At 41.3% G+C, this 15,351-nt stretch overlaps 1 protein-coding gene across 2 annotated transcripts in view; it reads right to left on the bottom strand.

The window, feature by feature from the left end:
* Nucleotides 1-15,351, bottom strand: part of LOC121166283 (BRISC and BRCA1-A complex member 2) — a 418,479-nt gene that overhangs the window by 68,514 nt on the left and 334,614 nt on the right. For both annotated transcript variants that reach the window (XM_040995412.1, XM_040995413.1), the window contains 3 exons: nt 11,721-11,820; nt 7,957-8,027; nt 5,432-5,514 (listed from right to left, as the gene is read on the bottom strand). In XM_040995412.1, the coding sequence (XP_040851346.1) occupies nt 5,432-5,514; nt 7,957-8,027; nt 11,721-11,820 (254 nt within the window). The remainder of the gene's footprint in view (nt 1-5,431; nt 5,515-7,956; nt 8,028-11,720; nt 11,821-15,351) is intronic.

Raw genomic sequence — 15,351 nt, 5'->3', positions numbered from 1 at the left:
AAGTTGTCAACTTTTCCAGCTTAAAAAAAGCAAGCTGTCAGAAACTCAACTCTAGAAAACAAAGTAACTGTTTTCTGTATTTAATGTAGGCTTCTGAACAATGCAGAAAAGGATATCAAGTTGCTTGTATGAATGCTAATCATTTAAAATAAGTAAAAGCATCGGAGTAAAAGTGTATCATTCACTCGATCACATAAACCTGACACTTTTGGCACCCACAGTCCTCAGAGATGTGCTGGGAATGACGGGAAGAACAAAACATGAACAATGCTTTTTCCTTTTCTTCTAAAAACTTAAGATTATTTACAGCAGTAACGGAAAATGCCACATTGTTGTATTTATATTGTAACATATAACAGTGTCACATATCTGACAATTAATAGCACTAACAAGAAAATGGTAAAGGAGCCACAATGTTATATATATATATTTTTAATGGAAAGTCGGATTTACAGAGAGGAGAGACAGAAAGATCTTCCATCTGCTGGTTCACTCCCCAAGTGGCTACAATGGTCAGAGCTGAGCCATTGTGAAGCCAGGAGCCAGGAGCTTCTTCCAGGTCTCCAACATGGGTGCAGGGTCCCAAGGCTTTGGGCCATCCTTGACTGCTTTCTCAGGCCACAAGCCAGGAGATAGATGTGAAGTGGAGCAGCTGGAATACAAACTGATGCCCATATGGGATCCAAGGCAAGGACTAGCCACTAGGCTAATGGGATGGGCCCATGATGTTACATTTTACAAAGCTGTTATTGTTTTACCAGAATGAAATCACTATTAACTTGAAGTAGAGTGTGTTAAGCTAAAGACGCATACTGCAATCTCCAGAACAAATCCCTAAGAAAAGAACTTAAAATACGTAGCTAAGAAAAAGGAAGAGAGAAAAAAGAAAGGAAGGAAGGAAGGAAGGAAGGAAGGAAGGAAGGAAGAAAGAAAGAAAGAAAGAAAGAAAGAAAGAAAGAAAGAAAGAAAGAAAGAAAGAAAGAAAGAAAGAAAGAAAGAAAGAGAAAAAGAGAATCCACAAAGGCCAAACCTCCCCCCCGTTCACTGAGCCCCAGCCACACTCACTCGAGCAAAGCCTTCTGCTGCCTCTCCTTCCCTGGCTCACTGAGGCTGCTGTAAGGTTTCAGCTGAAGTGTCGCGTCCTGGGAGAGGTCCTCTGTAACTGCCCTCACAGCAGCCCTGCAGCTGCTCTCACAGCCCTCTGGCCCCTCATGTGTTTTCTGACTTCTCTATCATCCGCCCCACCTTGCATATGTAACACAGGAGAATGTCCCTTCTTCATACATCATTTTGTGCCTTCACTATAGCAGACAACTCATAAAACATTTGCTTTTAAGCCTGCTCAGCACTGTCCTCCACCTGTATCTGATCTCTTTTGTCACTAGAGGCTGTCACACGTCATTTCCCAAGGGGTCAAGTAGTAAAGACTGTAGACTTTAGAAGACACACACCAGCTCTGCTGTAGATTCCACTCTTTTTAGTTTGTTTTTCAACAAGTTTAAAAACGTAGAAACTATTCCTAGCTTAACAGCCACACAAATGGGTCCAGTGCAGTAGCCTAGCAGCTAAATTCCTTGCTTTGCAGGGGATCCCATATGGGTACCACTTCTAATCCTAGTGACCCTCTTCCCATCCAGCTCCCTGCTTGTGGTCTGGGAAGGTAGTTGAGGACGGCCCAAAGCCTCAAGACCCTGCACCCGTGTGGGAGACCTAGAGGAAGTTCCTGGCTCCTGGCTTTGGACTGGCTCAGCTCCGGCTGTTGCAGCCACTTGAGGAGTAAATCAATGGACGGAAGATCTTCCTCTCTGTCTCTCCTCCTCTCTGTATATCTGACTTCCCAATAAAAATAAAATAAATCTTAAAAAAAAAAAAGAGAGCCATACAAAGACAGGCTGGCAGTGGGTCTGGCCCCCTAGCTGTGCTTTTCCAGTTCCTTGTGCTGTACCTCCCAAACTGTCTCAAGGTCAAGGCCAAAGTACTTTCATCTTCTAATACCTTGCACAGTACTGAGCATACAGTAGGTTCTCAGTACCCTCAACTCAAACGGATGGGGGATAGAACACAGAAGAGAAAAAGTGTTCAGGTTGGCTCGAACAGGCATTGTAATAAGATAAACTGTCTGCAGTCCAGGCTGGATGACTCAAAGGTCACTTTCCAAGGATTCCCTGTAGTGAAAAGACAGTTTGCCATACAGTCACAGGTCCCTTCAACTACTTACAGTCACCGATCCCAATAGTCTCCCCTCTTGAGTAGCAGCTCTGTTACCTGAGGCAGCTGCCTCCTCCCCTGTCTGCTCAAGGTGCAGCTAACTGGAGCTCCGGAAGCACAGCAGAGGCACCAGTGCCCACTTCTGCTTACTGTGATTTTACCTTGCTGTCTGGGCCTCCTGCCATCCAGCTTCTGAAAAGGCTGGCTTAAAGACAGTGTCGATCACCAGTGCAAAGAACAAGTTCGTAACTATGAAACTACCTAGTCAATCGCTATGACGATTCTTAGATGATGGCCAAGTCCTGAGTTATGCTGCGCGTGGATGGAGGAGGCAGGGAGAGGGTGGTGGTGGACAGGCATCTCCACAGGAGTAATCGTGGTCACAAACCTCGTGAGCTGACAGAATGCCAGGATGCTGTAGGTCTCAACAGGTCCCACAGCCTGTACATCATTTCTCCTGGGCACACTGGCCTCCACACATTCTGGCCAAATCTGAAGTCAGAACCATTTGCTCAAGAGAAGGGTGCCTCTTTCCTCTGGCATCCTAAAGTCTCAGAAGGACTGCCAGCAGTGGTCCTGCTGCCAGCTGTCTTCCTGGGCCTCAGAGCAGAGAGGCAGGGCCCAGCACAGGTGCTGTCTCCTCTCCTGCTGCATCTTCAACTGCCCCGAAGAGGTGGAGCAGTCCACAGAAATCTGCCTCTGGTTCCAAGTTCTTTTTTACCTCTGAGATTGCACAGTCATTCCTGGCAATGTTCTCTATTGCATCTCTGCCGTGCCATATTCACCTCCTCATCTCCATGGAAAGAGAAGAGAGAACAAATGGTCCCTTGGGCATTATAATGAAGCAAGCAGATGCTACGAAGGGAAGGTAAGTGTCAGAGGCTGTACTGCATGACTGAGGAAAACAAGTTATCTAACCAATCTTCCCTGGGATGTAGCAAGTTCTATGTTTCAGAGAAGAAGGAAGAAAATGGGTGGAAACAATGTATGGAAGGCAGGCTGGGTTAGTGATCCAGCAGGAAACAGCACCAATGTCCCCTGATTCATACCCAAGTCTTTTCTGTCAGAAGGACCAGAGTGTGGGCAGTGATATTAAGATACAAGGAGCGAACTACAACAGAGAGGATGGCTCGTCCTAGTGGTTGAACAAGGTGCAGTGAGAGGCACACACAAGATTCAAACCTTTACTTCTCCAACTCTGCTTATCTGTGCACACAATCAACACAAAGTGATATGCTTGTAATCTCCAAATGCATTAGAAAACAAGGCCCTAATGTATGACAAATTATTGAACTCAATACAAAGTAGTATGCAACAAAATGGAGCTGTCTGGGCAACACATAAAAGATCAACTAACTCTCAGTTGAACTTAAAAATATTTTATCTCATCATTACACACTGTGTATGTATTTGTCACACCATACTTCATAAATATGTACAATCATGTACTGATTAAAAATAAAACTATCTTACAAATGTTATTTAATTAAAGGACATAGAAGGAAAGAGATGGAAGAAGGAAGAAAGAGAGGAAGGGAGGAAGGGTGAGAAAGAGAAACAGGAAGGATGGAGGAAGGGGGAGAGTCCCTGAGAAAGAAAAAGAGAGAAAGTGGGGGGGGGGGCGGAAAACTATCTTCCAACCATTGGTTTACTTCCCAAATGGCTATAATAGCTGGGTATATGCCAGGCTAGTTCTAGGAGCCACAGACTCCACTGTGGTCTCTTTCGTATGAGTGACATACTTGGGCCAGCCTTCCCAGACACATTAACAGGAAGCTGGATTCAAAGTAAAGCAGCCTGGACTTAAACTGGCATTCTGATATGGGAACTAGCAAGAAGGTGGAGGCAGAACTATTTTATTAACCTAAGCAAATCACAACCCAGAAGAAAAACCCCCGAGTCTATAGTGGCTAAAGCCTTGATCAGTTTTTCTCCAGAACAATTCTATATACACTGAGTGAGACTAACTCAAATCCACTGCTTTTCTGTAATTTGATGTAGGAAAACTGTCTTTGCCTTTGGCTTAAGAAGCCGACACGGTACATACTAACCTACTTATAAATGAAAGCTTTGGGTTACTGTTGCAGTATATCTGGTTAAACTGCCACCTGTGATACTGGAATCCCATATGGGCACTGTTAGAGCCCTGGTTGTGCCACTTCTGATCCAGTTCTCTGCTAAAGTGCCCTGGAAAGCAGTGGAAAATGGAGGCCCTTGTGGGAGATCTGGAGGAAGTTCCTGGCTTCGGGCTTCAGCTTGGCCTAACCTGGCCATTGTGGCCATCTGAAGAGTGAACCAATGGATGAAAGATCTCTCCCTTTCCCTTCTTCTCTCTCTATAACTCTCTCTTTCAAACAAATAAATTAATAAACCTTAAAAACAAAGAAAAACAGAATAAAGGTCTGGGTTGACTTGCCATTTGAACCTGTCATCATGGGTCACTGATACTTATGTAACAAGGGAATAAACAAAAGTGCCTCAAAATTATCCATCAAGAGAAATCTGGACCAACGTGTACTATCATAATCCAATAGTCATTCAAATATGTCTGCCATGTGGACAATAGTGAGTGATGTGGGGGATATGCTAAACTATTGCTTTTCTTTGAAGTTATACAAAAGGATACTTCAAGAAGTTTGTGGGAAAGTGGAATTAAAAGATAAGCTTATTTGGGTGCAAAAAGTTTGAACTTTTATGCAGCAATTCTTTGATAATATGCATTTCCTACAGACTTTTTGAAGAACTGCCATATTACATACCAGCAAAATTGTACACTTTTTACTCAATGCAAGGTAATAACTAAATGATCAAAGCCAAGTATGTTTTGAGTGATCCTGAAAATTTTGAGACTTGATACTGATAAGAGTTTTTAGGCAGAAATCTGTCTGCAACGGGGGTTCTCCAGCCTGGCAATACTGGTGTTTGGAATCCAGGATTTCTTGTGTTGAAGGTCTCACTCCTGTGCACCGCAGGAGGTTCAGCTGCATTGCTGACCTCTACCCACTAGATGCCAGTAGCAAGCACCCCCTCCCCATCAAGGCAGTAAAAGATGTTTCAAGACGGTGTCAAATGCCACCTAAGGAGCAAAATCATTCTAGTGGTTGAGTCACCTGGTCTAGAGACATTTTCTTCATAAATAAATACACGAACCCAGAATGTCTCAGGCTGATTATGACATGTTTAGAATGTTTTAAGTGCATGCTGACAACAAAAGTATACTCACTGTGTACAAGGAAGCAGAAATCTTTCCACATCAGCAGGAGAGTGAGTTTTGTAAAGCCTTCTGCATCATATTCCACAACACCGCTAAGTAACAAAAACATGGAAAAACAGAAAGCCCTCATTAAAAAATAAGGCAGAAAAGGGACACGACCAAGAAAAGAATATATTCATGAAATCAGAGTTATTGAGGCTTAGATGGAATTACAACAAGGAAGCAAGACCACGGGAGGTGTGGGCTTTGGACTGAGAACACCTAGATTGAAGCCACGGCATTGCCATTTACATCTGTTATGATCTTAGGCAAATCACTCGGCCTTTGGAGTTCAGTTTCCTCATCTGTCAATCAGGTCAATAGCATCTGCAAACTTAACTACAGAACTGTGAAGCAAATAAGATAAACCACTAAACGAGAACATCTGTTAGTTACTAGCTATGAATAAAAGGACAAATTCAGCAATCAGGCCTGCACAATAGTGTTAAATGTCATTTTATCTTTTCAGGGATTGCTAAATGTCATTTTCATTGGGTATCAAACAGTTATGAGCAATGGCAAAATTACTAAATTTGGGATTATATGTTAGTTTTCTCCCAAAGTGTATGTAGAATCCTTTTGTTTTGAGCCTTTCCCCCACACTCAAGAAAAGGCAGAAGGTTAGATGGGTGGGTGTTGAGTACAGATGGGAGAAGCACCTCTCTTGTGAAATGACTGGGCAGAATTGTGGCAGGCTCACTTCATTCATGTCCCTCAAGAGCCAAGTACAGCATTAACCACATGGCAAGGGCAGAACTGATTTTTTCCTTCTGTACAGGAGGCCTTTGATGTTCTTAGTGCTGCCCTTTCCTTGACTGAATTAGGCCAGTCAGGCCATCAACACTCATGATCTCTAAGTTTAAGCAAGAGACAACTAACTACACCGCTTACAAAGGCAAAGAAGCAAAGACACCAAAGCCTGGGTGATCTGTTCCAAGATGGTTGGTATTATCACCTAGAACTGTTGGTTAGGTCAATTCTACAATTTCTATTTCCTTCCACCTGTGAATCTATAATCACTCCAATATTGTAACATGGACGTCTAAACTTTTTAGATCTATAGCCCACAGACAAAAATAGGCATACAGTACCTTTTAGCATGAATTCAGCAAGTGGTAAATATAGTAACACATTTATAGTTTGACAGTGATTCTATAGAACCTCTATTACGTATATTATGGCCCTACATGCTAAAAAGACACCCAAAATATACATTTAAAAAGAATTATTTTGAAACACAAACGCAAATGCAAATGCAATTTTCACATTCCTTTGACCCTCAGTGGAGAGGGCAAGAGAAACCCTAAGGGTGTGTATGGAGGTCACTGCATGAGTTTCTTCATTTTCAGTTATAGATATTAAAAACAATATTACTAAAAATTAGAAGATCAGTGGAATCATTTATCAACCACTGTTTGTATCAAAAGTGCTTGGTCAAACTTTTATAAATAAAATTGAGAAAATCTTAGGTATTAAGGACTCAGAGGAAAGATGGTTATACACTTTGATACTGACACTTCTGGAATATAAAGAATTTTTTATGGATAATGAGAACAATTATTGACACTGTTTTGAGGAATCAGAAATTTTGTTGCAACTATGACATTTTTAAACTACCAGTTTAAAAATGACATCTCAGGGCATGGTGAGCTTTATTTTTTGTTATCTTTTTTTTTCTTGCTCTCGGTTTCCTTCTGTCCTAAGGTCTTCACTCGCTGCTTTACAACTTTCCTTTTGTGTTTCTGTACACATTTTTGCATTATTTATAACCTCCTCTGGAATAAGGTAATTAAAACCAGATCATTAAAACTCTCGTGGCTTTGCGCCACATAGTGAGAATGACGAGACTGCTGGAGACCACAGGAAAATGCATGGCGTGTCCTGCTGATTTAAGCCTGTTGAGGTCTCCGACAGCATTTAAGGAACAGGGATGCATACCCACAGCCCACCAGAAGACTATCATCCAGGACAGCAGCAGCAGGAGAAATCACTCCACCTGCAGTCACAAGTTCTCTCTCCTCTCACTGCCACTGCTCCTGTACCATCCCTTTCCCAAATCCGGGGTGGTACCTGAGGCCTGAACAACTGAGGTCCTTGACCTGGTGCCACTTCTTCTACACATGTGACTTCCATCAGGCTACTGGACTTAACCAGTTTCAGGGCTGCCTTCAACAAAATGTTTCAACAGAGCCTTCCCAGCTCACCTCCTGACTACTGTGAGGTGATGGAGAAGAAAGGGCTGCACAAACTGCTCACTGCTTTGCAGCCACGGGCACTGCTACCACTGTCACTGGGGCACTTGGGGTTTGCCACGCTGCTGCCCCAGGAAAGTACTGAATTCCACTTTTGGATGGAGAATGCTATGAAAATGTCTTCCCAGGAGCTTTGATGACAGCAGCACATGAAAATGACACCAAAGCTACTGTCCTAACCAAGTGTCCATGTGAGAGTCAGCAGCAAGTGAGGGCACTGGAGCTTCATAGAGCAGAACTTACGTGCCAAAGTGACTGAGGAACGCAGCGATGTACTCTCTCCTTTTGTGATAGCCTTGAATCACATACTGCACCTGGAATAGGAACCCAAAGCTGAGCAGTGATGCAGGACACCATTAAACGCTTTATTATGAATAATTCCCCAGATTCAGAGAGGTAGACATAGTAAAATGAACACTAACATTTCCACCATCTATATTCAACAACTGAGAATATTTTGCCTAGCTGCTTCATTAAGCCACCTATCTACCTACATATCAATCAATCTTCCTGAAACATTTCAAAGGAAATTAGACACATCATGACAGTTTGCCCCTAAATACTTCAGCAAGTATCTCCAAAAAAATAAGATATTCTTTGATATAACCACAATAGCATTATCATACCCAACAAACTTAACAATTATTCTCTGAATTCATCTGATACCTCATCCACTTTCAATTTTTCAACTGTCTCCAGAAAAACTTTTTTTAAATCAGTATATAACAAAATGATATTTAATTACTTTTTAAAAAAGATTTATTTATTTTTATGGCAAAGTCAGATATACAAGGAGGAGGAGAGACAGATCTTCTATTTGATGATTCACTCCTCAAGTGACCACAATGGCCAGTGCTGTGCTGATCCAAAGCCAGGAGCCAGGAACCTCCTCCAGGTCTCCCAGGCAGGTGCAGGATCCCAAGGCGTTGGGCCATCCTCAACTGCTTTCCCAGGCCACAAGTAGGGAGCTGGATGGGAAGTGGAGCAGCTGGGATTAGAACCAGCGCCCATATGTGTGTGTTCAAGACGAGGACTTTAGCCACTATGCCACGCCACTGGGCTCAAATTTTTAAAAAGATTTATTTTAATTGGGAAGTCAGATCTACAGAAAGAAAAATCTTCTGCCCGCTGGTTCACTCCCCAAATGGTCACAATAGCCGGGGCAGATCCAATCCAAAGTCAGGGGCCAGGATCCTCTTCCAGGTCTCTCACACAAGTGCAGTGTCCCAAGGTTTTGGGCCATCCTCGACTGTACTTCCAGGCCACAAGGACGTGGAGCAGCCAGGATTAGTAACAGCACACATATGGGATCCCGGTAGACACAAGGCAAGGACTTCAGCCACTAGGCCAATGTGCCAGCTGTCTGTTTTTTTTAAATATAGAATTACAGCATCTCACTAAGTGTGCATATGTGTATAAGTGTGTACCTGCCTGCACATGCATATACGGCATGAATTTTTCAAGGAGATGGGGTTAGCTGCCCTGTATCATAATCCAATTCTCTGTTTCCCTCCTCTTTCCTCTGCCCTGTGTATTTCCTAAAAATTGGAAGTTAAAGCCAAATTCATGACCAATCTCAGGTTAAATGTTTTTGGCAAAGAAATTTCATAGGTAGCCCTGGGCATGATCACTTGGTTAAGGTGATGACAGCGTATCACCCCAATATCAATGGAAGGCTCTCTTTGCCATATGAGTAAAAACAACATCTATCTATGTGTCCATCCATCTACCATCTATGCATACCTACACACACATATACAAATATATACCATGGTGAGTAATCAACAGGAATCTTCCTCAAGGTCTAAAAAAAATACAGTTCTTCATCAACTTATGGTTTGAGTATCTACTGGGAAAGTCTTATCTGAACCAAATATTTCATTAGGATATACGAAAGAGTGATTTTCAAATCCTATAATTTCTTTGCAAGTATCAGATGCCATTCTGTAAAGAACAGCTTTTTCACATCAAATAAAATTTTCTGGTTACCTTGAACTCCTATTGAAAAGAGAATAATGCTTAATTCTTTCTTTTTGAAATCCTAACATTTAGAATAAAGAGTGTTACAATAGGAGATTTCTAGTTTTACTTTTTATATTTCCTTGTTATTATCAAATGACAGTTTCTATTTAAAAAAAAACCTCTGAACTCATTAAGTTAGGCATATGGAAGTTAGTCATTTATTCATCAGTTTTAAACATGCAAACACTTTTCTTATAATGTGTTTGTAATGGATGAAAGAAACAATGGGAAAGAGAGGCACCCCCCTCCCATCCCAACTGTTTATTTTGGCTGTAGCCACACTGAGTTTCCATGGCTAACAAAAGCTCAAGATAAAGTACTTGGAATAACCTTGACACAATTGGTAGTGATAGCCATGCTGTACCCTTTAAAAATGAAACAATTCTATTATGTAATGGGGGGTTATGTCAATTTATAAAAACAGTTCTTATTTTGCAGGCTTAATGTAGGATCAGAAATGTTATTTTCAAAAAAGAAAACAGATGATAAGTTTGCTTAAGTGGCTTTATTTAAAACAGTTCTGTATACTTGATTTTAAAAACAGAAAACCATTTTAACAGAAACCCACAACAAAACTGGCTATAAAGATAGATTCCAATGTAATTATGGAAATTCATTTGAAGAGAGCGTTTCTAAATGCAGCCTGCACTGTCCTCGTTTGTAGCAAACAGAAGAACATCAATTTTTAAAGACAAGTAAAATTAATGAAAGGGAACCAAATAAGAAAAAATGGAATGGTTCTTGTATTTCTGGGAAAACATTATAAAAAATTTTTCTTTTCTTGAGGAAAATGTAGGACTAGAAATTAATCTCAATAGGAGAGCTTTAAAAGACTTTTCTTCTCACTTCTGGAAGAGCACGTTTTCATTTTTCTTTATGGTTTTTGGGCACAGATTTTAGGGCAGTGCAAGACCTTGGACTGAAAACAAAAATTCTGCCATGCAACTAGGTTTTTTGGGGGGTGGGGGGAGGGGGAGGAAGGAAAGGCTTGGTCTAGCGAAAAGCCCATTAAAGTTTGGAGCCCTGGAACCTGGGCTGGGTCTGGAGCCTGCCGAATTGCCAGACTTGAGTTTCTATTTGGGAAATCAGACTGAAGCCTCTAAAATATTATTGTACTTCTAAGATACTTTTTGTATGGGGATTAGCTATATTTTGACTGAGAGAGACAAACAAAAGCTCTAGTTTCCAAGCCAATGTGAATAAGTCAGCAAGAGCAAGAGACATCGTGCTGTAACAACTAAACAAATTAAGTCACAGTGCATGTGGGAGGATAAAGAGAACCAGTGTTGCTTCAATACCTTTAGGTTTCAGCTGAATACCATGGCTGGATATTAACAAGTATATTTTTACCACTTGTCAGAAACATCTGAGGACAACTATTACAATAAACCCAGCGACTTGCCAATGTAATTGTTGATCAATGAAGCTAAAAGAAAGCTACAGAGAATCTCTGTGCCTGGGTAGAACAACTGACCTGAATTTTGTCCCCATGGAGTCAGGAATCTACTCCTAGAAATTATATAAAGATATCAGGAAGTGACTTAAAAAGTGAGGTACTGCAAAGCAGAAAGAAATAAAGACAGTTTTAATGAGTTATCCTGATATGCACCAACGGTAAACAGGTGTGGCTACATGTATGCATCACATGAGGGGGAAATACACGGGCTCCAAAATGAAAAACCCTAGGAAGGTACAAGACCTAGCAAAGACTTAGGGATAAAGAAAATTTGGAAGAGGGGTGACTAAACTTCCAGGTACAAGAGGGGGAGGTAAGACTGGAATAGGAAGTCAGAATCCTTAAAAAGGAAGAAGTAAAGAAGGAGGACAAATAAGGTGGCCAACAGATGGACTTTAGCAGATGTCAGATGGAGGTTGAAACAGGAAGATGACATGAGTAGGAAGACGGTCCATGTACAGTGAACTGGGCTCAGGGGCCCCGGAAGAAGCAGTCTCAGAGATGCAGCAGTCAGAGGACTTGCTTTTACCTTGTTGGTGAGCAGGTGGCACACTTGAGGAACATAATCAATCAGACAGCCTCCTCCTGGAAAAGCTGGGATGTGAAGAGCAGAGGAGCCTCCAAGGGCACTGAAAGGACAAGAGCACAATGGACAATTCTTTTAGGGCTCAAGCAACTCACACCCCAGGCAGATGCGGCTTCTCTCATCAAAATCTAGCCACCAGCTGCCATGGATTATGATAATAGGAATTTCCTTTATGAGTAAATTATCTTGATTTCTTGTTTTAGGCTAGTATGCTCCCATTAACCATCATTAGTGATAATCAAGGACATTTATCACACAATGGTACAAATCACCAAGCTTTGATTGGCACAGGTATATGTTTTACTGATATTAACATGCTACGTATGTTATTGAAACACACTGTAATGCTCTTCAGTATGGTCAATTCAGCATAGATGAGTCATTCAGTAAACAGTTGAGCCAAACCAAAATAAACTGACCTGGCATTGTAACAGTGTACTGAAGAGGCTAGTTCTGCAGCCAATCAGCTGTTACCTTGAGTGCTAATAGGTATAAGACGCAAGGGATAGTCAATATTACTGATTCAAACACTAAGCTAAAATACTGATTTTGAAACAAGGCTCTAGAACTTCCCCAAGGGAATTCCTTTTTTAGTTTAAATTAACCAGTAAATAATTACTACAAGAAATTGCTTGAAATTTCATGTCACGTATTTAGCTTATCGCCTCTGGTGTTGATTACATCTTGTTTTCTTTGACTTTTCTTGTAGTTTGCTTTGATTATTTTATTTTAATATATATTTCTATTAGCTCTTAAATCCTTTCTGTAATTTAAAAAAATCTTTAAAATCCCTTAATCCTGTGATTATTCATTACCCAAGTTTCCACACTTACAAGGTTGTAAAAAGAAGAGGATGTTGCAATCATTTCCCAGAAAATCATTCCTGAAAAGTTTAGGGCAGGTTGACCCAGTGTAATAGTTTACGATACACAGAATGCACATCTAACTACTGAAAGAATTCCAGACCCATACTAGATTTATGAAGTTGAATTTTTCATAATTTTTTGTTGTTTTTATGGGAATGAAGAATCTCAACAAGCAAAAGAGTCAATCTGAAGTGGAAATTTCTGACACTGGTCTTTTTCTACTTAGATGATCCCTAAAAGCACAACTCCTCTGACAACCAAGAAAAAAACTAAGACAGCATTCAACTAAGTTCGACACCACTGAATCAGTTGCACTCTGCAGCTACATAGAACACTGGCTGCACAGGGCAGACACTGGATTAAATTTAGTCTAAACTCTGAAGGAGCTAGGAAAATTCCTATGACTTGAAGGGAGGACTTTTGTCCCTTTTGAAACCACACATGTCACTGGAAGGTTCTAATGATTCCCTTAAGATGGAAAAGTGATTAGGAAAAAGATTCCAATATTTACATCATGTAGTTATTGGTTAAGATCTGTGTGGCGGGGGGATGCCAAGACCCAGGTTATTAACAGTGTTCTCACAGAAACTTGGCCTAATGAAATTACAAGAAAGAAAATAATTTGGGCAGATCTTTGGGCTTAATTATAACGGACTTGGACTTGTATAAAAAATACAGAATAAGTTCTTATTCATTAAAATGCATCAAGCAAGGGAATTAGTTTGTGGAATTATCCACAGACTAAACCAAAACTTTTAAAAAATTTTCCTCTTTCACAGCTTGAACTGCATCATTCTAAAATATGATCATTAAATAAAAGTCACCTGTAATGCTGGGAAGAAGCTGAGTGGTGAAGAAATGCAAAGACCAGTGTTCTACTGTCAGGCCCACGTTTCTGCATCCCACCTCTGTGATCGTCAAGAATGAACACATATAGTTAGGTACCTTACCACAGCATCTAATTTGACTCTCCCCATGAGTAGGTGAGGCCAGAATGGTCACTGGAATTTTACAGGCAAAATTGAAGCAGAAGGTGCCTCTGATTTACATAACCAAACAGGGGTGAGGCCATCCGACCAACACAGGTTTGCCTGTACCCCAGCATCCACTCTGCTTCTAATGAGATTTGTTGCCTCCCTAAGAACAGAGTGATGGGGATGGGAAGGAACAGCAGCGGTGCTCCCTCCCAGCTGGTCAGGATCCTGACAAGGGTGAAGGCTGCTGGAGACACAAGGACCACCATTTCATAGACTCTGCAATGCACAGCTCACTTTCCTTTGTAGTCTTTCACACAACGGTAAGACTCCATCAAACAATCAGATACACCTGACCTCAGTTGGGATGCCCTGACCACCCTGTCATGTCTCATTCTCTAAGACTTAGTGATTGCATAGAGCGCATCTCAGTATAGGAGGCACCCTGGTGCTGAGAAGGATAGTGTGCACTGAGAGTTTATTTTTAAAAAGATGCTTATTTCATCCTTTGGTTAACTGCAGTTTCTTGGGTTGTAAAAGTGCAAAACCTAACATACAGTGTCACATACTGATAAGTGCCACTGATTCATGCATAAATATCCGCCTCATGAGTAAATATTTAACAGGCTTGCTAAAGCTCACTGTTGCCCTGATCATGCTAAATAAACAAAGTCAAGTGCTGTGAAATAAAAGAGCTATTATATTTTTAGAGGGTGGAAGATGGAGGTAAAGGCCTTGTGATCACTAATTATTTAATATTGACAAATCAAGAGCCATTGAGCTGAGCATGCACACACAACAGGAGGCTCACCCTGTGAGGAAACTCCAGGGTTCCCGCAGGCATCCCTAGGAACATAGGGCTGGCTGGAGAGGAAGAAGGGACTGACCACCCCTCAGGGGCTGAGCTGGGGTGCGGGCAGGAGGGACGAGGAGATGAAAGGGACACTCGGCACTGCCTGGTCTGATTGCTAGCGTGGTGCAGTGAGGAGTGGGTGAACAGGGGTGATAAGGTGAAAGCAGAACGTTAAAGTCAGACTCCCAGAGTGAACTTGGGGGAGAAAAGAGTGAAAAGGGTTCTTTTTTGACAGGAAATAGATAACATCTATTTCTTCGTGGCCTAATAACTATCAGTTGATAATTCTGAAAACTGAAGTGAAATTTGTGGAGGGAAGTTAACAGAATAAGGCCAGAAAAAGTTTTAAAAAGATTTCCCACAGTGAAGTCCATTAAATAGACCAAAAGTATTTGTTGGATCATCTCATTGGCTTTAGATATAAGTGAAATCTAAGATCTGTCTATGGGAATGTATTAACATGGCCCCTTTCCATGCAAGTGATGATGATAAAGCCCTCTGTGAACCCTGCTCTGTCTGCAAACATTCAGAGCATCTATAATAGTGAAGACTATTCCATGGTTGCAGTGTGACAGCAAAAGGGAATTGTTTTTGAGTATTTTGACATGGAAAAATGCAGAGTTAGCCTGTCTGAAAGTCTGACTTGGGACAATGGGGTTTTAATTTTGACTGATTAAGGAAAAATAACCCTTCAACCACATGGGGTTTTTACCTTACTAATTGAGTAAAATGGGAAAAATACAATGAAACAATGGAGAAAACCAAAAGGACCCATGATTCAATCACAATGAGTGCTTCTGTCAAGTTTCCCCTCCTTGGCTGCAACCCGATTTCCTTACCAGTGCAGTGACAACAGCGTGCTACTCTGAAAGACAGTCCTT

The sequence above is a fragment of the Ochotona curzoniae genome, unplaced genomic scaffold (assembly GCF_017591425.1).
Source record: "Ochotona curzoniae isolate NIBS_2020 unplaced genomic scaffold, NIBS_Ocur_1.0 patch106, whole genome shotgun sequence".
Taxonomy (NCBI): Eukaryota; Metazoa; Chordata; class Mammalia; order Lagomorpha; family Ochotonidae; genus Ochotona; species Ochotona curzoniae.
This window is presented reverse-complemented; position numbering and strand designations above follow the sequence as displayed.